The 21,378-nt window shown below is 46.7% G+C and overlaps 4 protein-coding genes across 7 annotated transcripts; 2 read left to right on the top strand and 2 right to left on the bottom strand.

Moving 5' to 3' along the window:
• Positions 1-1,136: 1,136 nt before the first annotated feature.
• Positions 1,137-19,688, bottom strand: LOC149521771 (feather keratin-like). 3 transcript variants are annotated; one of them, XM_089772616.1, is made up of 2 exons: positions 19,566-19,688; positions 1,137-1,987 (listed from the first exon to the last, which is right to left on the bottom strand). In XM_089772616.1, exon 2 carries the CDS (start codon positions 1,954-1,956, stop codon positions 1,582-1,584), a length of 375 nt encoding a protein of 124 aa, XP_089628742.1. In that variant the 5' UTR covers positions 1,957-1,987; positions 19,566-19,688; the 3' UTR covers positions 1,137-1,581. The 3 variants fall into 3 exon arrangements, with proteins under 3 accessions (XP_089628742.1, XP_089628741.1, XP_089628743.1); XM_089772615.1 differs by lacking the exon at positions 19,566-19,688 and adding an exon at positions 2,340-2,444; XM_089772617.1 differs by lacking the exon at positions 19,566-19,688 and adding an exon at positions 2,119-2,320.
• Positions 5,455-7,003, top strand: LOC149521772 (feather keratin-like). The gene is made up of 2 exons (XM_089772666.1): positions 5,455-5,503; positions 6,120-7,003. Exon 2 carries the CDS (start codon positions 6,140-6,142, stop codon positions 6,536-6,538), a length of 399 nt encoding a protein of 132 aa, XP_089628792.1. The 5' UTR covers positions 5,455-5,503; positions 6,120-6,139; the 3' UTR covers positions 6,539-7,003.
• On the bottom strand, positions 10,685-19,677 carry LOC149521773 (scale keratin-like). 2 transcript variants are annotated; one of them, XM_089772619.1, is made up of 2 exons: positions 19,566-19,677; positions 10,685-11,528 (listed from the first exon to the last, which is right to left on the bottom strand). In XM_089772619.1, the coding sequence occupies exon 2, from the start codon at positions 11,495-11,497 to the stop codon at positions 11,123-11,125; it is 375 nt and encodes a 124-aa protein (XP_089628745.1). In that variant the 5' UTR covers positions 11,498-11,528; positions 19,566-19,677; the 3' UTR covers positions 10,685-11,122. The 2 variants fall into 2 exon arrangements, with proteins under 2 accessions (XP_089628745.1, XP_089628744.1); XM_089772618.1 differs by lacking the exon at positions 19,566-19,677 and adding an exon at positions 12,351-12,456.
• On the top strand, positions 16,410-18,176 carry LOC149521774 (feather keratin B-4-like). The gene is made up of 2 exons (XM_089772684.1): positions 16,410-16,483; positions 17,294-18,176. Exon 2 carries the CDS (start codon positions 17,314-17,316, stop codon positions 17,710-17,712), a length of 399 nt encoding a protein of 132 aa, XP_089628810.1. The 5' UTR covers positions 16,410-16,483; positions 17,294-17,313; the 3' UTR covers positions 17,713-18,176.
• Positions 19,689-21,378: the final 1,690 nt, after the last annotated feature.

Below are 21,378 nucleotides of genomic sequence, written 5' to 3' on the forward strand. Positions count from 1 at the left end.
CCCAGCCTCCCCCTCTGCCTTCACACAGCCCCAAGCCACCCCCTCCATGCACCCAAAACTCCTTTCAAGCTTTTCGAGCTAAGCCCCTCACCTTGGAATTATAGTTTTTGGTTTCTCCCCAAACCAGGACAAGCTGTGTGGCCGGCTGAGGTGAGTCAGGGGGTGGAGGTGTCACAGCATCCCAGTACCTCGCTGTGTAGAGCTGGATCCTGCCCACAGCCCAGATTGAAGTCAAACTACTCCTATGCCCAAAGCCCCTACCCAATGCGCCCAGCAACCTTGAACAGCGTGTTGAGCGGGGCTTAGATGGAAGAAGGTTGAGACCCCCCTGCCCTAGGGAGTAACTCCAGTTTACGAAGAGCATTTACCCTTGTGTGTGTTCTTCACTAGCTCCGTGTGATCTTCACTAGGTAGCTGTGATCTTCACTGGCTTTCTGTGTTCACCACTAGCTAGGTATGATCTTCCCTAGCTTGTTCTTCACTAGCTCTAAAGAAATGTCACAGAAAACTGGGCATATATAATACTGAGAAACTGAAGACCAATGGCGGGACCAGGCGATCATCTAATAGTATTTTCATAGTTGTTACAGACAGGAGCATGATCAATTGTTCTCCATGCCCACTAAAAGCAGCACAAGGAGCAATAGGATTAATTGGCCACAAGGGAACTTTAAGTTACATAGAAGAATCAACATTCTAACTCTTAAGACAGAGACACACCAACACTAGGCTACGAAGGGATGTCATGAAATCCCTGTCGCTGGAGGTTTTTAAGAACAGGTGATGCAAACACAGGTGAGGGTTGGTCAAGGCGGACTTGGTTCTGCCTCGGTGTAGAGAGATGGACAATACGACTTCATGAGTTCCCCTACAGCCTTATACTCACAGAATCCTCTAATTCTATAGGTGGTGGGGAGCAGGAATGTATGTTTCTACCACAGTCTGTCTGAGACCTGCATAACTCTGGGGCAATTCCCTGCTCTGCAGAGGGCCTACACACTGTTGTCTCTCACTAAGTATCCCTAAATCTCTTGTCAGCCGGAGTGTGTTTGATATGTGCCCAGGGGGAAATTTCACCCAGAATGCCCTTTGGAACCAAGAATGGGGGAGAAAATTGAACTAGAGAGCCAATAATATAAGGTCACATGCGTTTTAATGGGAACAAGTTGTGCAATTGTCATGAGCCAATGAATGAGTTGAGAACACAGAGACAATATTTTCAGGGTTACAAGAGGAAATCCAAGTGATCCCGATCTGCAACGGGATGCATTTCACACAGAGCTTTCTGCTCTCTTTCTGGGAGCTGTTGCTTTCAGACTCATGGCCTGTTTTTCTTAACATTATGTTACTTGAAGACTGTTCAGCATGAAATAGGGCAAAGCACTATATGAGTATGAGACTAAGCTCCAAGCCCAAACAATCAGGGTAACATGTGAAAGGGGATAGATACCTGATTTGAACACTTCCCACCCCGCAATTCCATCTGGAGCCATAGGACCTCTTTTTTATTATCTCACTGGTGACTCTATAATCTCGTTCATGTTCTGGTTGTGTCTTGTTCTGCGGATCTTTCTTCTGGTTTTAACATGAGCCACAACCTCCAAAGCGGGAAGAATAGCACTTCCTCTCATATCTCTTCCCATAGCTACATAACCCCCCATATGCACCTCCAGAAACACTCCCAGAACTGAGGGACCCACCGAAGTTGCTTCCTCCGTAGGAGCCCCCATAGCCGTAGGGGACATTTGGTAGGGCAGTTCCCACGACGCTGTCTTGAGGGCAGGTAGCGAGAATGGGTCCTGGGAACCTCACGACCACCGGAGGTGGATAGACGACGGCACTTGAGTCTCCGCAGGATGTGACACAAGGCCCGTTCCAGGCATCAACGTATGGTTGTGGGCAGATGTCGGGACAGCATGGCGGGCGTGGGCAGCACAGATCTTTGCGGGAGGCCATCTTTGGGATTCTGGAGTACCTGAGAAGCAGCCTAGGGAACAACATAAACATCACACAACTGTGAGCGCCACAGAAGATTCATTGCTCTCTGTTTCTTGTGGCCACTCCAGGACAATCCCTAAACCTTCCAAAAGATTTCCTGGCACAGTCAAAGTAACCCACCTTTCCACGGCTTCTGATGAGCATCCCCTTGAGCAGAGCCCAGAGGAAAGGTGTGCTGAGTACCCTGTGGAGGGTTGCCATTCTTCAGTCTGTCATTTAGGCTCAGCAATTTACTAGCTACAGAAAGTCCCCATCCCCCAACAGGCCAACAAGCATTGCCGAAGGATTCAGCTCTTATCCCTAATGGAACAATTGGTGCCCACCGAACCCAAGAGACTTACCCCGTTCACGTACGAGATGAAGACAAGAGAAGCGGATAAAACAAGTGATCCTTGGAAGCACTTTTATCCACGTTCTTAGCCAATCGGAAGCAAAGGAAACAGCCCTTACGCACTGAGAGCTGATTATTCACCAAAGAAAATAACTTTTCTCTGGCTAATTCCTCTAATTGTTGTTCCGGCTTGGGTACTGGTTAATCTGTTGCTCAAGTCTCAGTCTCAAGCAGCATGACAGGCTCATTACGCCCTGGTGTTCTTGTCATCTCAAAACGTTTGGGCAACACCCCGGCCTGATGTCATCCTACTAACTTCCTTAGTGTCAACATGGGGCTAAATCTGCTTCCACTTGCGCAGTTCGGCTTGGGACTACCGCACAGTAGCCGGGTGACTCAGGGGTGTCTCAGTCTTGCGCTAGGCTGTCCTGCGCAGCCCTTTAAACCCAAGCTAGTATCTAATTGTAGGAAAGGCAGTGTTTCCCCTCAGAGCTCCTTGGAGACCAGGACGATGTGTTCCTGGTGCTTTCCGCCCTCTCCTGAAGCTCTTCCCTAAGTCTTCAAGCCAAGATGGTTTTCAAATGCAGCATTGTCTTCTCACCCACTTCAGGCCCCTTCAAACCAAGTCTTATGGGGGACAACACTCTCCCGGACACATGGCCCGTACACGCCTTATGCTCAGATGGAATCCCTGCTACCCTTGCAAAGTAGAGCCGGCACAGCAGCGAAGTCAGGTGCGCTCTTCTGTTCACCGTGACGGTCAGCCTAAGGCGATTACCATCACCCCATATCCGGCAATTGGAAGGAGTCTGGGGCTTCTGTCCACTGCCACCCCAGCTTTGAACTGTTACTGGAGTGCCAGAACACCATTCTGTGTGGCTCTGAGGCCTGACGTGGGGCAGTACCCCGGTCTGGGTGGCACTGCGGGCTGGCAGCCCCTGACCCCGACCTTTCCATCTGATGCTCCACCCTTTGCAGGGACATGGACCCAGGCTCCTCCTCTGCACTTGGCCCCTGATTTAACTAAAGCCAGGTCAAGTCGACTGCTTTATCATTAAGATGGGATCTTATCTGAAAATTATTTCAGACCATCAAGAGGATTTGAGACTCCCTTACTGCAGGAAGTCCTGAGTATCCAAGTGGTAATGCTAGGTAGATGGGAATCTTCTCCTCACCCCTCTGGTATAGTCCCTTACCGCTAATGGGATTTAAAATGAGAGATGTTCCCAACTGGCGGGCCCTGTACACACTCAACGGTGTGCCTTAGGAACGTGCATGAATAAATCTATTATTATTAATAATTATTATAAATTAAAAATAAACGTATTCATGGGGTTCCTAGGGTACACCACTGAGTGTGTACACAGGCCAGCCAGTTGCTGGCACTACCTATTTTAATATAATAAAATAATGATAAGAATTTCTTCTCTATGCTTAGGATGTCAACCTTCATCTATTTTGCATGGGACCTGATCTCATGCCCACTGAAATAAAAGGGCATCTTTTCAATAAATAAAGTGGACTTTGTATAGGGACCCACTATTGACATTATTGGAATCTTCTGATCCAGAAAGGGCCACTTAAGGCCTATGCATTTTCTCTTGAGTGGGCTTGGTCTCATGGTGATAATTTCATCCCCCGATAGTCAGTAACGCATCTGTGAAATGACGTTTTGTCACAGTAGCCTTGTATTCATGTTAGTGACTTTGCTGATATTTACATCACTTGAAAATCTGGTCCTCCTCTTCCGGGCACTTCAGCTTTAGCCATGATGTATCTTCATTTCCTGTATGTGGAAAAAAATTCTTCGTTCTTTTGGGCCATCCTTGCAGCTTGTGAGAGAAAAACAGGGCGGCTACATCTAGACTGGCATGATTTTCCGGAAATGCTTTTAACTTTTTGTGGAAAAGCGTCCGTGGCCAATCTAGATGCGCTTTTGCGCAAAAAAGCCCCGATCGCCATTTTCGCGATCGGGGCTTTTTTGCGCAAAACAAATCTCAGCTGTCTACACTGGCCCTTTTGCCCGAACGGGAGCAGCATAGTATTTCCACAAAAAGCACTGATTTCTTACAGTAGGAAGTCAGTGATTTTGCGGAAATTCAAGCGGCCAGTGTAGACAGCTGGCAAGTTTTTCCAGAAAAGCGCCTGATTTTCCAGAAAAACTGGCCAGTCTAGACACAGCCAGCATGTTTTCTAAAATATCTCAAGTTGGGCAGGAAACCTTCTAAGACCTTTTGAAAATCTATGCTTTCAGTTTAGAGAAAGAAGACTTGGTCATTGTTGCTAAACCTCCCTCCTTTTCCTTGGTAACTTCATAGAATCTGTCCTTCCTACTTCTCTGGTAATAAAGAGGAGTGCCTAGTATGTAGATATCACTTTGAAAACTGATCTGCCAATAGTGGGGTAGTTTTTTGCTAACATAGTCATGTGCAGATGGTTGAGGAATGAGCTTCTAGGGGAAACCAGATGAATCCAGAAGATGATCTAAGAAGGCTTTATTTTCTTCTCTCATGCCATCTCGTTACTCCCGGGTCTTTTATTTGTCCCGAGCAATGTCCATGAAGAAAATCAGTGCCTTCTTAGGTGCTGGATGGAGATACAGGTCCAAGATTTTAGTTCAAATTCTTTCTGCAAAACTGAATGCCTTCCTTTCAACAACCCCCCAGTTTTGTGCTCCACATCAAGAGGAAGTTTGTGATAGACCTTTAAACCCAAACTAGTATCTAGTTGAAGGCGAACACGCAATCCCAGGCAGGACAGCACAAAGCAATAGTGACTCGCCCGTGAGTAACCCTCCTACTGTGAAATAATTCCAAACAGAAAGATAGAAACGAAAGTAGATTCAGTCCCATGTGCATACCAAAGAAATTAGTAGGATGATACCAGAAAAATTTCTTGCCCAAAAAGACTTAGGATTAATTAACAGCAGGGTGGAATGTCCATGTCATCATATGTGGGACTGAGCATTGAGTAATTGATTAACCATCACCAAACCCATGTCAACAACTCAAGCAATTACCAAAGCAAGAAAATACTTTGTTTGGTTAACAATTAAGTGTTGGCACATGAGGGGTGTTTCCTTCGTTTCCCATTGGCTATGAAATCATATAAAAGAGCTTGGAATGGCAGGTTGTTCCATCCACTTCTCTTGACTTCATCCCCTTCGTGAACCGGGTAAGTCTTTCAATCAATTTTCTCCTGCTGTTGGTTAAGCGATAGGGAGACTTTGTAATCCATGAATGCCTTGCCTTAGCCCTAGATTTGTACACCTGAGTGGGCTGTGATTTTTAAAACTATGTGTGGCATTGGGACCTCCAGCCCCATTAAATATGATTGGGGAGTTGGATATCATACATCCTTAGAACATTATGATAAACCCAAACAAAGTCTATTTTGATGACAGACCGCACTGCTCTGACAATAGGTGCAATAGAAAAAATTTCTCCTTTTGGGCAGGTGTGTCCATAAAGGACAATGTCAGGATTCTTATATGGTTATAGGAGGCACATGATACTGTGCACCAGTAGAGACACAATATTGGGTGAAACAGGCTGCTGATCGGAACTGATGCACGGTAATCTCCAGTGTCTTTTACTCCTTGTACGTACAACAAAAAGCAATGGGAAATGATTCTGAGAATTCTAATGAGATGATCTGGAGTATAATAGAGTATACAGAATGGAATATATATATATATACATACACACACAGAGGATGTCTGAGTGAATTTCCCACATCACTATGAATTGTGTGTAACGATGCATGCTCTGCTTCCTACTGTGTGTTGCAGATATACCTTATTCCCTAACGATGTCTTCTCGCAAAGAGCTGTGCTGCCCACGCCCACAATGCTATCCTGACGTCTGCCCACAACCATATGTTGATGCCTGGAACGGGCCCTGTGTCACATCCTGCGGAGACTCAAGTGCCGTGGTCTATCCACCACCGGTGGTCGTGAGGTTCCCAGGACCCATTCTCGCCACCTGCCCTCAAGAGAGCGTCGTGGGAACCGCCCTACCAAATGTCCCCTACGGCTCTGGGGGCGCCTATGCGGGTGGTAAATTTGGTGGCTCAGTCAGTTCTGGAGGTGTTTACGGTAGAGGATACACAGGTGGATATGGGGCTGGTTATGGGGGCTTATTTGGGGATGGGAGTAAATATGGTAGGAATTGCTATTCTTCCCGCTTTGGAGGTTGTGGCCCATGTTAAACCCTGAAGAAAGATCCACGGAACAAGAAACGACCCAGAAACGAGAGAGCTGATGGAGATTCACCACCCAAGTAATGGAAAATGAGCACCTGCAACTGCACAGAGCATCAATGGAGGCTGTTTAATAGATCAAGGCAATTAACGTCCTTACCTTGCTACATGTTTTCTTAACTCTATGGCTTAATGGTTTTCCACTTAACGTCGTGCTCACATTATGCTTTGTCCTAATGGATGCCGAAAGATCTACAACAAGTCACACAATGTGATAGAAAATGGACAAGACTAACAAATGTCCAGCTGCAAGAAACCAACGGCACATCCTGTGTGAGATGTGGCACTGGACAGAATCATTGCTCCTAGCTCCCATTGTAACTTGAAAAGAAATGGTCGTTCCTTTGCCTTACTGCATTCCAGAATGTAAACTGCACTGCTCACTCCTATTAAAAATTATGTGGCATTACATTACCCACTTTTTGTTTTTCCTTTCTCTTCCATCCTTTCTTCCCACATGCTTCTGAGAGAAATTCTCCCCATGTCGGTGCTTAGGACTGGCCCTATTTCCTCCATGAATCACGCTCAAGCCCATAAGTAAGAAGAGAATCCGGTATATTGGTCAAGAGACCTGCGTATGTCATAGAATCATAAAATCACAATATCCTAGGGATAGCACAGACCTCAGGAATCATGGAGTTCAACCCCCTGCCCAACCCAGGACCAACCCCAATTTAATCATCCCGGCCAGTGCTTTGTAAACTGGGGCTTAAAAACCTCTGGGGATGGAGATTCCACCCTCTTTAGGGAACCCATCCCAGCGCTTCCGCACCCTCCCAGGGAAAGTGTTTTTTTCTAATATCCAACCTACACCTCCCCCACTGCAATTTGAGACCATTGCTCCTCATTCTGTTCTCTCTCATCTGTGGAATATCCTCTGTACAGGTGTGAAAGCTACACTTGCCTGTGACAGAATCAGAATACATCAATGACTTTAAACCAGAATATACTTCCCTGCTCTAAATATTCTATAGAATTGTAGAATTTTGTAAATGTAAGGTTGTAGACAACCTCAACTGGTCATGTAGTCCTCTCTTTATTGAGGCAGGACCAAGTTCACCTATAACGTTCTTTATGGGTTTTTCGTCTCACTTGTTCTTAGGAACCTCAAGTGAGCAAGATTCTATAACTTCCCTTTAATGCCGAAATTCAGTGCTTAACTATCTTGAAAGCTAGAAGGTTAATGCTTAAAGATAACCAACATTTCATGGCAGATTCAGTCTGTTACTCCCTGTCATAATTTTAATCTCATGATCACCGCTTTCCAGGTTGACACCCACATCTACTTCCCCTACTTGTTCCTCCCTTTTTGTGAGCAGCAGGTCAAGCTGTGCACGGCCCCTGGTAAGTTCCTTCAGCACTTGTACCAAGAAGTTATCCCCAACATTCTCCAAGTACTTCCAGGATTGTCCGTGTACTTTCTTCAGCAGGGAGTAAGAAGGACTACCCCCTTGCTCCTTTCCAAGCCAAGGGGATACAATCCAGCCAAAGAGAAGTTTCCTCAGAGCCAGAATCGAGACGCATGCCATACCCGAGTTCCGTAACTGACCAGTGCTCATGCCCGCTAGGGCAAAGGAACCCAACCTAGGTGATCGACTTGTTGATATAACCATACTGGAGAGTTAAGGGGGAGACTGAGTGGGTGTTGCAGATGAAGAGACCGCAAAGGGGGTGTTGATCAAAACCCAGCACACTCAGAGAGTTTATGGCTAGAGCCAGAGAGATGGGTAGTGATTTGTGAGGCCTCACATCTTAGCTACTGTGGCAAGGCTCTCCCTCTCCCTGGCCAGCATTTGGGCCGGCAGCCTTCCCTTTTGCCAGGGGTTGGGCTTGCAGCTGGTTTCGGGTGTAGGGAGCTTTTCCGCTCCTTCTGGGACCCCCTCCTCTGCTGTTTCTAGCTCTGTAAGTGCTGGGACTTTGGCTCACACTCTTGCTCTCTGTCTCTCCTTCTCTCCTCTCCCTTCCCTTCCATCCTCTCCCCCACACGCCTCCTTCTAACTGGGGAAGCATTTTAAAGGCCTTTGAGACAATCTGCCTGGGGCAGCTCCATGCTGGCTGCTCCTAATTGCCCCGCAGCCCTCCGCCCCTAATTAGTGGGCCCCTTAACTCATTGGGGCTGCCCTTCCCCTTCTGTAGCAGCCTCTTGCCTGGCCATTTCACGGAGCTCAACTAGCTTTACTGGGAGACGGCCTGATAGCGCTCAGCTTCTTGGCAAGGAATCCCGCAAGCAGAATCCGAGTCTCCCCCGGAACCCAGAGAGGTGGGAGGGACCGGGTTTCACTGGATGGGAGAGAGGCAAAGTTCGGCTCTGCCCTGCCCCGGCACAAGACACAGACCCAGTCTCCGTTCTCCTTAGCGTGAGCAGAAACCCAGCCCAGCGCCTTGGTCCCCTACAGCAGCTGTTCTCAAGTGGGGGTTGGTGGCCCCCTGGAGGTCTGGGTGCCCCACATCTGAAACCCAGAGCCTGAGCCCAGCTCCTCCTGCAGGCCTGGAGTCAAGAGCTGCTGCCGCCCTCTGTGGGGCTGAACCCCAGAGCCCCGAGCCCTGGCTGATCCTTGTGGCACAAAGACGACTTGACTTCATGTACTGAGCTGGAGACATGGAGGGTGTTGCTTCTCGGCCTCAGACTGCAGCTCCAGGTCATCTCCACCTCTCCCCCATCCCCCGCACGCTTCCTTCTCTCCCCACCCCTGACCGCGTCGGAGGTGGAAACCGGAGCCAGAGCCAGGCAGTGCAGGGTCACTGGGGCTCTCTCTGGTGCCATGGAGCCAGGAGGGCCCATGTTCCCCCCCCTCCTGCTGGCGTCCCCATGTTGAAGCTGCTCCTCAGCTCCCAGCCTCTTTTGCTCCCACAGAGGTGGCCAGTGAGACCCACCTGAGCGGAGCTACCTGGCTCCACGGGACAGGGACTGCAGGGGAGACCTCCCAGCACTTAGTCCCTAGGAGCCCTTTCCTTGCACTCTGAACTATGGCCTCACTGCACCCTGTGTTACCCCCACCTGCACACCTCCCAGAACCCCTTCACCCTACATGCAACCCTGAGCTACCCACTCCCTGCACTGAAAATACCCCCTAGATCCCAGCCTCCTCCTTTGCCTTCATACAGCCCCAAGCCACCCCCTCCATGCACCCAAAACTCCTTTCAAGCTTTTCGAGCTAAGCCCCTCACCTTGGAATTACAATTTTTGGTTGCTCCCCAAATCTGGACAAGCTGTGTGGCCGGCTGAGGTGAGTCAGGAGCTGGAGGTGTCACAACCTCCCAGTACCCCGCTGTGGAGAGCTGGACCCTGCCCACAGCCCAGATTGAAGTCTCCTACCAATTGGCCCAGCAACTTTGAAGTGTGGTTGGTGGAGCTTGGATAGCCCTGTGTGATCTTCACTAGCTTTGTGTGATCTTCACTAGCTTGTTCTTCACCAGCTCTAAATAAATGTCACAGAAAACTGGGCATATATAATACTGATAAACCGGAGACCAACGGTGGGACCAGTGAGTCATTTACAAGTATCTTCATGGTTGTTATGGAGAGCAGCACAATCAATTGTTCTCCGTGCCCACTAAAGGCAGGAGAAGGAACAATTGGTTTAATGGGCCACAAGGGAGCTTTAGGTTCCGTAGAAGAATCAACGTTCTAACGCTGGAGACAGAGACACACCGACACTAGGCTACGAAGGGATGTCATGGAATCCCTGTTGCTGGAGGTATTTAAGAACAGGTGATGCAAACACAGGTGAGGGTTGGTCAAGGTGGACTTGGTTCTGCCTCGGTGTAGAGAGATGGACAATAAGACTTCATGAGTTCCCCTCCAACCTTATACTCACAGATTTCTCTAATTCTATGAATGATGGAGAGTAGGGGTGTATGTTTTGTTGAAAACATTTGTTTCTCCCCCAGTCTGTCTGAGACCTGCATAGCACGGGGGCAATTCCTCGCTCTGCAGAGAGCCTACACACTGTTGTGCCTCAGTAAATATCCCTAAATCTCTTGTCAGCTGGAGTGTGTTTGATATGTGCCTGGGGGAAAATTTCACCCAGAATTCCCTTTGGAACCAAGAATGAGGAAGAAATTTGAACCAGAGAGCCAATAATATAATGTCACACAAGTTTTAATGGGAACAATCTATGAAATTATCATGAACCAATGAACACATTGAGAACACAGAGACAATATTTTCAGGGTTACAAGTGGCAATCCAAGCGATCCCAATCTGCAATGGGAGGCATTACACACAGGGCTTTCTGCTCTCTTTCTGGGAGCTGTAGCTTTCAGACTCATGGCCTGTTTTTCTTAACATTAAGTTATTTGCAGACTATTCAGCATAAAATACTCTCATGCTCATATTGTGCTTTTCCCTAAGCTGCAAGCCCAAACGACAGGGTAAGATGTAAAAGGGGTAGATAGAGATAGATATTAAAAAGAGGGTCTAAGGCTTCAGATGGAATGCGGGGGGCAGTGTTTTAAACAGGTCTCAGTGGTGACTCTATAATCTCGTTCATGTTCCGGTTGTTTCTTGTTCTGCGGATCTTTCTTCTGGATTTAACACGGGCCACAACCTCCAAAGCGGGAAGAATAGCACTTCCTCTCATATCTCTTCCCATAGCTACATAACCCCCCGTATGCACCACCAGAAACACTCCCAGAACCGAGGGACCCACCGAAATTGCTGCCTCTGTAGGAGCCCCCATAGCCGTAGGGGACATTTGGTAGGGCGGTTCCCACGACGCTGTCTTGAGGGCAGGTAGAGAGAATGGGTCCTGGGAACCTCACGACCACTGGAGGTGGATAGACGACGGCACTCGAGTCTCCGCAGGATGTGACACAAGGCCCGTTCCAGGCATCAACGTATGGTTGTGGGCAGATGTCGGGGCAGCATGGCGGGAGTGGGCAGCACAGATCTTTGCGGGAGGCCATCTTTGGAATTCTGAAGTACCTGAGAAGCAGCCTAGGGAACAGAATAAACATCACACGACTGTGAGCGCCACAGAAGAGTTATTGCTCTCTGTTTCTTGTGGCCACTCCAGGGCAATCCCTAAACCTTCCAAAAGATCTCCCGGCACATTCAAAGTAACCCACCTTTCCACTGCTTCCGATGAGCATACCCTTGAGCAAAGCCCAGAGGAAAGTCATGGTTAGTACTCTGTAGAGGGTTGCCAGACCCTCTGGGGAAGTGTCTTGAATTGACATCCCAAGCTACCGTTCTTCAGGCTGTCATTTAGGCTCAGCAATTTACCGGCTACAGAAAGTCCCCTTCCCTACAAACATTGTCAAAGGATTCAGCTCTTATCCCTAAGGGTACGTCTACACTAGCCCCCTAGTTCGTACTAGGGATGCTAATGTGGGTGACTGAAATTGCAAATGAAATGCAGGATTTAAATATCTCGTGCTTCATTAGCATGTTCCCAGGTGGTCGCCGTTTTGGAAATTGGGGAGCCCAGAATAACTGCCAACGTCTACATGCGGGAATGAAACAGGAGTTCGAAGTAAAGCCCTAACTCGAATTAGCTGTTATTCCTCCTGGAATGAGGTTTAACAGCTGATTCAAATTAAGGGTTTACTTCGAACTCCCATTTCACTACCACGTGTAGATGGGGGCAGTTATTCTGGGCTAGTCAATTTCCAAAATGACGACCGCCGGAAAAATGCTAATCCTGAGCTTCATTTGCAGTTTTGGTTGTCCTCATAAGCCTCCCTAGTTCCCACTAGTGAGCTAGTGTAGACACACCCTAATAGAACAATTGGTGCCCACCAAGCAAAAGAGACTTACCCCGTTCACGTACGAGATGAAGACAAGAGAAGCGGATAAAACAAGTGGCCCTTGGAAGCATTTTATCCACCTTCTTAGCCAATGGGAAGCAAAGGAAACAGCCCTTACGCACTGAGACCTGATTATTCACCAAAGAAAATAGCTTTTCTTTGGCTAATTCCTCTAATTATTGTCCCGGCTTCGGTTCTGGTTAATCTGTTGCTCAAGTCTCAGTCTGAAACAGCCTGACAGGCTCATTACACCCTGGTGTTCCTGTCATCTTCAAACATTTGGGCAACAGCCCTGCCTGATGTCATCCTACTGACTTCCTTGGTGTCAACATCGGGCTAAATCTGCTTCCACTTGCGCGGTTCAGCTTGGGACTCCCGCACAGTAGCCGGGTGACTCAGGGGTGTCTCACTCTTGCTCTCGGCTGTCCTGCCCAGGATTGCGGGTTAGCCCTTTAAACCCAAGCTAGTATCTAATTGGAGGCAAGGCGGTGTTTGTGCTCAGAGCTCCTTGGAGACCAGGACAATGTGTTTCTGGTGCTTTCCGTCCGCTCCTGAAACTCTTCACTATGTCTTCAAGCCAACATGGTTTTGAAATGCAGGGTTGTCTTCTTACCCACTTCTGGGCCCTTCAAACCAAGACTTATGGGGGACAACACTCTCCCGGACACATGGCCCGTACACACCGTATGCTCAAGTGGAATCCCTGCTACCCTTGCAAAGTAGAGCTGGGGCAGCATCGAAGTCAGGTGCACTCTTGTGCTCATCCCTATGGTCCGCCTAATACAATTATAATCGCCCCATATCCGGCAATTGGAAGGAGCCCGGATTTCTGTCCACTGCCACCGCTATTTTGAGCTACTACTGGAGTGCTGGAACACCACTCTGTGGGCTGGCTACCCCTGACCTCACCCCTTCCATGCCATGTCCCACCACTTGCAGGGACATGGAGCCAGGGTCCCCTCTGCACCTGGCCCCGGGGCCCATGTCGGTCCTGCTGAGACAATACTCCAGGGAAAGCTCAGGAAGACTTGCGTGAGAGATGTGTAAAAAGCCTGCTTCCTGATGGGCGGGGGGGATGCTGGAGAATGATCTTGCAGATGCGGTGAGACGCATCCACATCATGCTCGGTTTTAGCACAGGATGCAAGAGCCTTCTCTTTCGGCAAAAACTACTGCACTGGTGCCAGAATGGTGCTGCCAGAGGAGGTTGTGAAGACCAGGACTTCAACAGGGTTCACAAGAGAACTAGGTAAATATATGGAGGTTTGGTCCATCAGTGGCTATTAGCCGGGCTGGGCGGGGATGGGGTCCCTGGCCTCTACTTGCCAGAAGCTGGGAATGGGCCACAGGGGAGGGATCGCTTGATGGTTCCCTGTTCTGTTCCCTCCCCCTGGGGCACCTGCCATTGGCCGCTGTGGGCAGACGGGACACTGGGGTGGATGGACCTTTGGTCTGACCCAGCCCGGCCGCTCTTATGTTAACTGCTAACTACACCCTAAAGAACGGGCTTTTTATAACCTTATAATTAGGAGGAACTCTAGGTCTCTAGAGGCTTAATGGAGCTTTCTACAGACCTGCCCCTTATTACACATTCGTTTGCTTTATGGGTGTCCTTTCTCCTTTCTCTACAAAGCATTCAGAATGGACTTCTGCCCCATGCCACTGCCTGCTGCATCCACTAACCAATCCCTCTCAGCTGTACAAGTAGCGAAGGAAATTCACGACTGGGTCACTGTGTCTACTAAGCAACCCGCTCATAGAAATAAGTAGAGAATAAAATTAATTATTAGTCAATAGCAATGCGTGGGCCCCCTTTAGGCCGAGAATTTTTAATCTTGTCTGGGGAATATGAATGGCCCCTTCTCCTGTCAACTTCACAAGAGTTAGGAAACCACATTCTCTCTGTGGCTTTGAAATTTTCTGCCCTATAATTTTTTAATGCAAAATTCAATAATGCCGAACTCTCCTAAGGACACGTGCTGCGGAGGAAGACGGGGGGAATGCTTCCACGGTGAAATGAATTTTCCAGAAGTTGAATGATCAGTGAAGAAATATTGCGATAGACCTATTCCAGATCCTTGTCTTATCTTCCTCCCATTGCTGAATCAGCTAAAGGCAGGTCAAGTCAATTCCTTCTTCACTAAGATGGGACCATATTTGAAAATTATTTCAGCCCATCAAGAGGATTTGAGACACTCTTAGTGCAGGAAGCCCTGAATATACAAGTGCTAATGTTGGGTAGATGGGAATCTCCTCCCCACCCCTCTGGTATAGTCCCTTACCGCGAAGGGGATTTAAAATGAGTGGTGTCTCCAACTGGATGGCCCCGGTAGACATTGAATGTGCCTTAGAAACTTCTGTGAATAAATCTGTTAGTATAAATTATTAGTATTAATTATATTAAATATATTAAATTAATTAAATATATTAAATATATTCATGGGGTTCCCATGGCACACCACTGAGTGTGTACACAGGCCAGCCAGTTGCAGGCACCACCAATTTTAATATAATAAAACAATAAAATAATAATAAGAGTTTCTTCTATATGCTTCGGATGTCAACCTTCATTTATTTCACGTGGGATCTGATCTCATGCCCACTGAAATACAAGGGCATCCTTTAAATGAATCAAGTGGTCTTTGAATAGGGCCCCACCATTGGAATCATTGGAATCTTCTGATCCAGAAAGGGCCAATTAAGGCCTAGGCACTTTCCCTTGAGCGGGCTTTGTCTCATGGTGATAATTTCATTCTCCTCTATTCAGTAACGCATCTGTGAAGTGACGTCTTATCACAGGAGCCTTGTATTCATGTGAATGACTTTGCTGATATTTACATCACTTGAAAATCTGGTCCTCCACTTCTAGCCACTTCAACTTTAGCCATGATGTGTCTTAGCTTCTTCTTTGTGGAAAAAAATTCTCCCTTCTTTTGGGCTGTCTATGCAGCTTATGAGTAGCTGCTCGGACTCTCGTTCAAAAGTTCTCATGTCTGCCAACAGAAAGACAGAAGAACTGAAATTCAAGGATTTCAGCAGTGAATGGAGATTCATGGTGCCTGCTAGAGATATCTTAAATATATTGGGCTCCAGAGAGAAGAACAGGGCATGTTTGTAATGCATGGAGCTTCAAGATATCTCAAGTTGAGTGTGGATCTTCAAGATGTCTCAAGTTGGGCACTAAAATCTCTAAGAACTTTTGAAAATCTTGGCTTTCAGTTTAGCAAGAGAAATCTTCATTATTTTTGCTAAATATCCCTTCATTTCCCTGGCAACTTCTCTGGTCATAAAGAGGTCTGCTTAGCATGTAGATATCACTTTGAAAACCATTCTGCCAATATTGGGGTAATTTTTTCTAAAAGAAGGACTTTGCTTCCTTTGCTAACAAAGTCATGAGGAGACCATTGAGGAATGAGCTCCTAGGGGAAACTAGACACATCCAAAAGATGATCTAAGAAGGCTTTATTTTCTCCTCTCATGCCATCTCATTGCTCCTGTGTTTTTATTTTTCCAGAGCATTGTCCATGAAAAAACCCACTCTCTTCTTAGGTGCTGGTTGGAGATACGGGTCCAAGATTTTAGTCCCAATTCTATAAACAAGACTGAACATTTTCCTTTCAATGTTCAACCCCCCAGTTTTGGGCTTCACATCAAGAGGAAGCTTGTGATAGATCTTTAAACCCAAACTGGAATCTAATTGAAGGCAAACACGAAGTCCAGGGCAGGAAAGCACCATGCAATAGTGATACGCCCCTGAGTCACTCTCCTACTGTGAAATAACTCCAAGCAGAAAGATAGAAAGGTAAGTAGATTCAGTCCCATATGGATACCAAGGAAGTTAGTAGGATGATACCAGGAAAGTTTCTTGTCCCAAAACATTTAGGATTAATTAACAGCAGGGCGGAATGTGCACGTCATTATATGTGGGACTGAGCGTTGAGTAATTGATTAACCATCATCAAACCCATGTCAACAACAAGAGCAATTACCAAGGCAAGAAAACACTTTGTTTGGTTAATGATGAAGTCTTGGCACATGAGGGGCGTTTCCTTCCCTTCCCATTGGCTATGAAATCATATAAAAGAGCTGGGAACGGCGGGTTGTTCCATCTACTTCTCTTGACTTCATCCCCTTCGTGAACCGGGTAAGTCTTTCAATCAATTTTCTCCTGCTGTTGGTTTAGCGATAGGGAGACTTTGTAATCCATGAATGCCTTGCCTTAGCCCTAGATTTGTACACCTGAGTGGGCTGTGATTTTTAAAACTACGTGTGGCATTGGGACCTCCAGCCCCATTAATTATGCTTGGGAGTTGGATATCTTAATTCCTTAGAACATCTTTGTGTCTCCAATGAAGTAAGCTGAGGACTAGGTGGCATGTATTTCCATACAAAGGTTTTTCTGGAATGATGATCTGACTCTACCGTTTGCATAAAATTATTAATATCAGCTTTCATATACAACTACTGAACAGCAACGTCCGTGTTCTTTTCAACTCTGTCAACTGAGCTGTAGCCATAGTTGAACACAAGTATTGTGAAGAGATCTAGATGTGATCTCCTCCAGGGAAAGATAGCACCTGCTTTGGGTGCAATAGGAAAAAATTCTCCTTGTGGGCAGGTGTCCATAATGGACAATGTCAGGATTCTTATATGGTTATTGGAGGCACGTGATAATGTGCGCCAGTAGAGACATAATACTAGGTGAAACAGGCTGCTGATCAACATTGATACACTGTAATTTATTAGTCTTCAGTGTCTTTTACTACTTGTACGTACAGCACACAAGTCAATGGGGCATGATTCTGAGTATTTCAATGAGAGGATCTGGAGTATAACAGAATATATGTAATGGAATAGAAAGATAGATAGATATGGAGGATGAACAAGTGAATTTCCCACATCATTATGAATTGTGTGTAACGATGCATGCTCTGCTTCCTACTGTGTGTTACAGATATACCTTATTCCCTAACGATGTCTTCTCGCAAAGAGCTGTGCTGCCCCCGCCCACAATGCTATCCCGACGTCTGCCCACAACCATACGTTGATGCTTGGAATGGGCCTTGTGTCACATCGTGCGGAGACTCAAGTGCCGTGGTCTATCCACCACCGGTGGTCGTGAGGTTCCCAGGACCCATTCTCGCCACCTGCCCTCAAGAGAGCGTCGTGGGAACTGCCCTACCAAATGTCCCCTACGGCTCTGGGGGCGCCTATGCGGGTGGTAAATTTGGTAGCTCAGTCAGTTCTGGAGGTGTTTACGGTAGAGGATACACAGGTGGATATGGGGCTGGTTATGGGGGCTCATTTGGGGATGGGAGTAAATATGGTAGGAATTGCTATTCTTCCCGCTTTGGAGGTTGTGGCCCATGTTAAACCCTGAAGAAAGATCCGCAGAACAAGAAACGACCCGGAAATGAAAGAGCTGAAGGCGATTCACCACCCAAGTAATGGCAAATGAGCACCTGCAACTGCACAGAGCATCAATGGAGGCTGTTTAATCGACCAAGCTTATTAATGTCCTTCCCTTGCTACATGTTATCTTAACTTTATGGCTTAATAGTTTTACACTTTAGCGCCGTGCTCACATTATTCTTTGACCTAGTGGATGCTGAAAGGTCTACAACAAGTCACACAATGTGATAGAAAATGGACATGACAACGAAATGTCCAGCTGCAAGAAAACCAAGGGCACATCCTGTGTGAGATGCGTCACTGGACAGAATGATTGCTCCTAGTTCCCATTGTAACTTGAAAATAAATGGTCTTTGCTCTGCCTTACTGCATTCCAGAATGTAAACTGCACTGCTCACGCCTATTAAAAGTGATGTGGCATTACATTACCCACTTTTTGAGTTTCCTTTTTCCTCCATCCTTTATGCCCACATTCTTCTGCGAGAAATTCTCCTGAGTTGGTGCTTAGAACCAGTCCTATTTCCTCCCTGAATCACACTCAAGCCCCTAAGTAAGAAGAGAATCTGGTATATTGGTCACTAGACCTGTGTATGTCATAGAATCACAACATCTCAGGGTTTCATGAAACATTAGAAGTCATCAAGTCCAACCCCCTGCCCGACACAGGACCAGCCCCAACTCAATCATCCCAGTCAGGGATTTGTCTAGCTGGGGATTAAAAACCTCTAGGGATGGAGATTCCTCCAGCTCCCTAGGTAACCCATTGCAGTGCTTCACCACCCTCCTAGGGAAAGTGCTTTCCCTAATATCCAACTGAGAGCAAAGAGTAATGGTCTCAAGTTGCAGTGCAGAAGAGCTGTTATCTCTCACCTGTTGAATATCATCTGTACGGGTGTGAAAGCTACACTTGTCCGTGATAGAATGGGAATGCATCACTGACTTTAAACAAGACTATACTCATTGCTGTAAACATTCTATAGAATTACAGATTTCTGTAAATGTAAGGCTGTAGACAACCTCAAGAGGTCCTCTCACTTCATTGAGGCAGGACCAAGTTCACCTATAACATTCCTTATGGGTTTTTTGTCTCACTTGTTCTTAGGAAACTCAAGTGAGCAGGATTCCATAACTTCCCTTCAATGCCAAAAATCAATGCTTAACTATCCTGAGAGTTAGAAGGTTAATGCTTGTAGATAATTTGTATTTCCTTCGTGCAGATTCAGTCTGTTACCCCCTGTCATAATTTTAATGACCATTGAGAACAACTGATCACCGTCCTCTCCACAATGGCCCTGAATATAAATGAAGGCCATTGTCAGGTCCCTCCCTTGGGTTTTGGTTTCTCAAGATTAAACATGCCCAGTTCTCGGTAACCTCTCTTTAGAACTAGCAAAGAGCACACCAAGCTAGTGTAGAAGACACGAAAGGATCAATTCTTATCTCAATGTAATGGAATTCTGGACTTTCTCTGTGGATGACAAAGGAGCTATATGGGATTTTTACAAGTGCAAAGAACAGAATCCAAACCCGTGTCTTGTGTTAGAGGCAGGACAAACCCAAGCCTTTAAATTCCTCAAGCCATCTATTGAAATAAAGATTTTCTGGAGGATCTAGAGTTATTTAGAGCCTCAGTTTTTGTCTGACCCTGCATGGCTGTTCTTACGCTCTTACATTCTCCTTTGTTGCTGTCTCTGTGTATTTGGAAGAAGAATTATGCAGTCAGGCAGCAGCAAAGGCAAAGACAGTACAATGTAGTGTTACACCTGAACTAGGAAAAAAATAAAGGACAATTTAAATGAAACAAAAAAACTCACCACAGAGAATATTCCTGATTCCTCTTTCTTCTTCCCTCTAGTTTCTAATCCTTCAATTACAGCTGCAGACATTAGCAGAACAGCCGCCTCATTCTTTCATAGCCATTTATCCTTATACTTCTTTATGAACCCAGGAATTCTCCCAGCATCCCCATTGAAAAGGCCATCATTATCGTATTACCTACGAAAGTGATGACTGATGCTTTCTGCCTAATTCAATTGCCCAAGGCCGCTGCACTGGAGTGACTGGGGCTGGAACTCATGGACACCTAATTACAGGCAGTCTTGTTAGTTGTAATTGGATCTCTATTGTCTCTGGGATGACAGCCATGCATTAAGGGCCTGGTGTAGTGTTCAGCTTGAAAACTCAGCATGCAAAACTGTCTCCATCATAAAAGATTAAACTAGGAAGACAGGAAATGATGGTCCTGATTCTCACCTTTCCACAATCTTGTTTACCTACTGGGAGGTGATGAAGAGAGACAAGGAGAAAGGCTTTTGGCACAGTTAAACACACTGGCAGCTTGTCTACACTAGATGGTGAATTCTCTATGGCAACAATCCATTGGTGATTGATTGATCCTGTCTGCTTCGATGTGATACATCAACCTCTAAACCCTCTCCTTTCAACTCCAGCTCCTCTTCTGGAGTCAACGGGAGAGGAGCCACGTCCCACCCTACTGTGTGGAAAACACCACAGTGGCTGCATCTAGACTGGCATGATTTTGCGGAAATACTTTTAACGGAAAAGTTTTTCCGTTAAAAGTATTTCCGCAAAAGAGCATCTAGATTGGCACGGATGCTTTTGCGCAAAAGCATCCTTGCCCAGTATAGATGCCCTTTTGCACAAGAAAGAGCCGATGGCCATTTTAGCCATTGGGCTTTCTTGTGCAAAAAATTAAGGTGCCTTTCTACACTGGCCCTCTTGCACAAGTATTCTTGTGCAAGAGGGCTTATCCCTGAGCAGGAGCATCAAAGTATTTGCGCAAGAAGCGCTGAATTCTTACATTAGAACGTCAGTGCTCTTGTGCAAATTCAAGAGACCAGTGTAGACAGCTGGCAAGTTTTTGCGCAAAAGCACATCTTTTGCACAAAATCTTGCCAGTCTAGACGCACCCAGTAAGTATGTTAACTGCGTCTTTTCTATTCACCTAGCTGAAGTCACATAGGTTAGACCTGTGGGGGGAGAGGCTGATGTCCAACTAGGCCTGATAGCTGAGCTCTTCTGAACATCTGGCCCCAAATGACTAGGAGCATTGGAAGCAGAAACATAGATTTTGTGTGTCTCACTCAATGGCCTTCACCATAATATCACCTTCTCTCTAAGTTCTAAGGTCTCTGTCTGTTATTCCGTTCTCTCAGCTTCATCGTGGTGTTTTTTATTCTAGTTTGAGCTCAATGCCCTGGTGTGCCCTAGACATTTGTAAAGCTACAGTCGAATGAAACCCAAAGTGGTATTTTGGTTACATCCCTCCCTGTAAATAGAAGCATAGAATCCCAGAGCTGGAAGAGACTTCAGGAGCCATTGAGTCCGGCCCCCTGCCCAAAGCAGGACCAATCCCAACTCAATCATCCCAGCCAGGGCTTTGTCAAGCCGAGACTTAAAAACCTCTAGGGATGGAGATTCCACCCCCTTCCCAGGGAACCCAGCCCAGAGCTTCCCACCCTCCTAGGGGATTAGTTTGTCCTAATATCCAACCTGAACCTCCCCTACTGCAACTTGAGACCGTTGCTCTTTGTTCTGCCATCCGCCACCACTGAGAACAGCCTCTGTCCATCCTCTTAGCAGCCTACAAGTACCTGAAGGGGGGTT

This window comes from Pelodiscus sinensis, chromosome 22 (genome assembly GCF_052426305.1).
Source record: "Pelodiscus sinensis isolate ZL-2025 chromosome 22, ASM5242630v1, whole genome shotgun sequence".
NCBI lineage: Eukaryota > Metazoa > Chordata > Testudines > Trionychidae > Pelodiscus > Pelodiscus sinensis.

Coding starts and splice junctions, on each gene's coding strand:
- LOC149521771 (XM_089772616.1), bottom strand. CDS start 1,956: ATGGCCTCCCGCAAAGATCTGTGCTGCCCACGCCCGCCATGCTGTCCC.
- LOC149521772 (XM_089772666.1), top strand. CDS start 6,140: ATGTCTTCTCGCAAAGAGCTGTGCTGCCCACGCCCACAATGCTATCCT.
- LOC149521773 (XM_089772619.1), bottom strand. CDS start 11,497: ATGGCCTCCCGCAAAGATCTGTGCTGCCCACTCCCGCCATGCTGCCCC.
- LOC149521774 (XM_089772684.1), top strand. CDS start 17,314: ATGTCTTCTCGCAAAGAGCTGTGCTGCCCCCGCCCACAATGCTATCCC.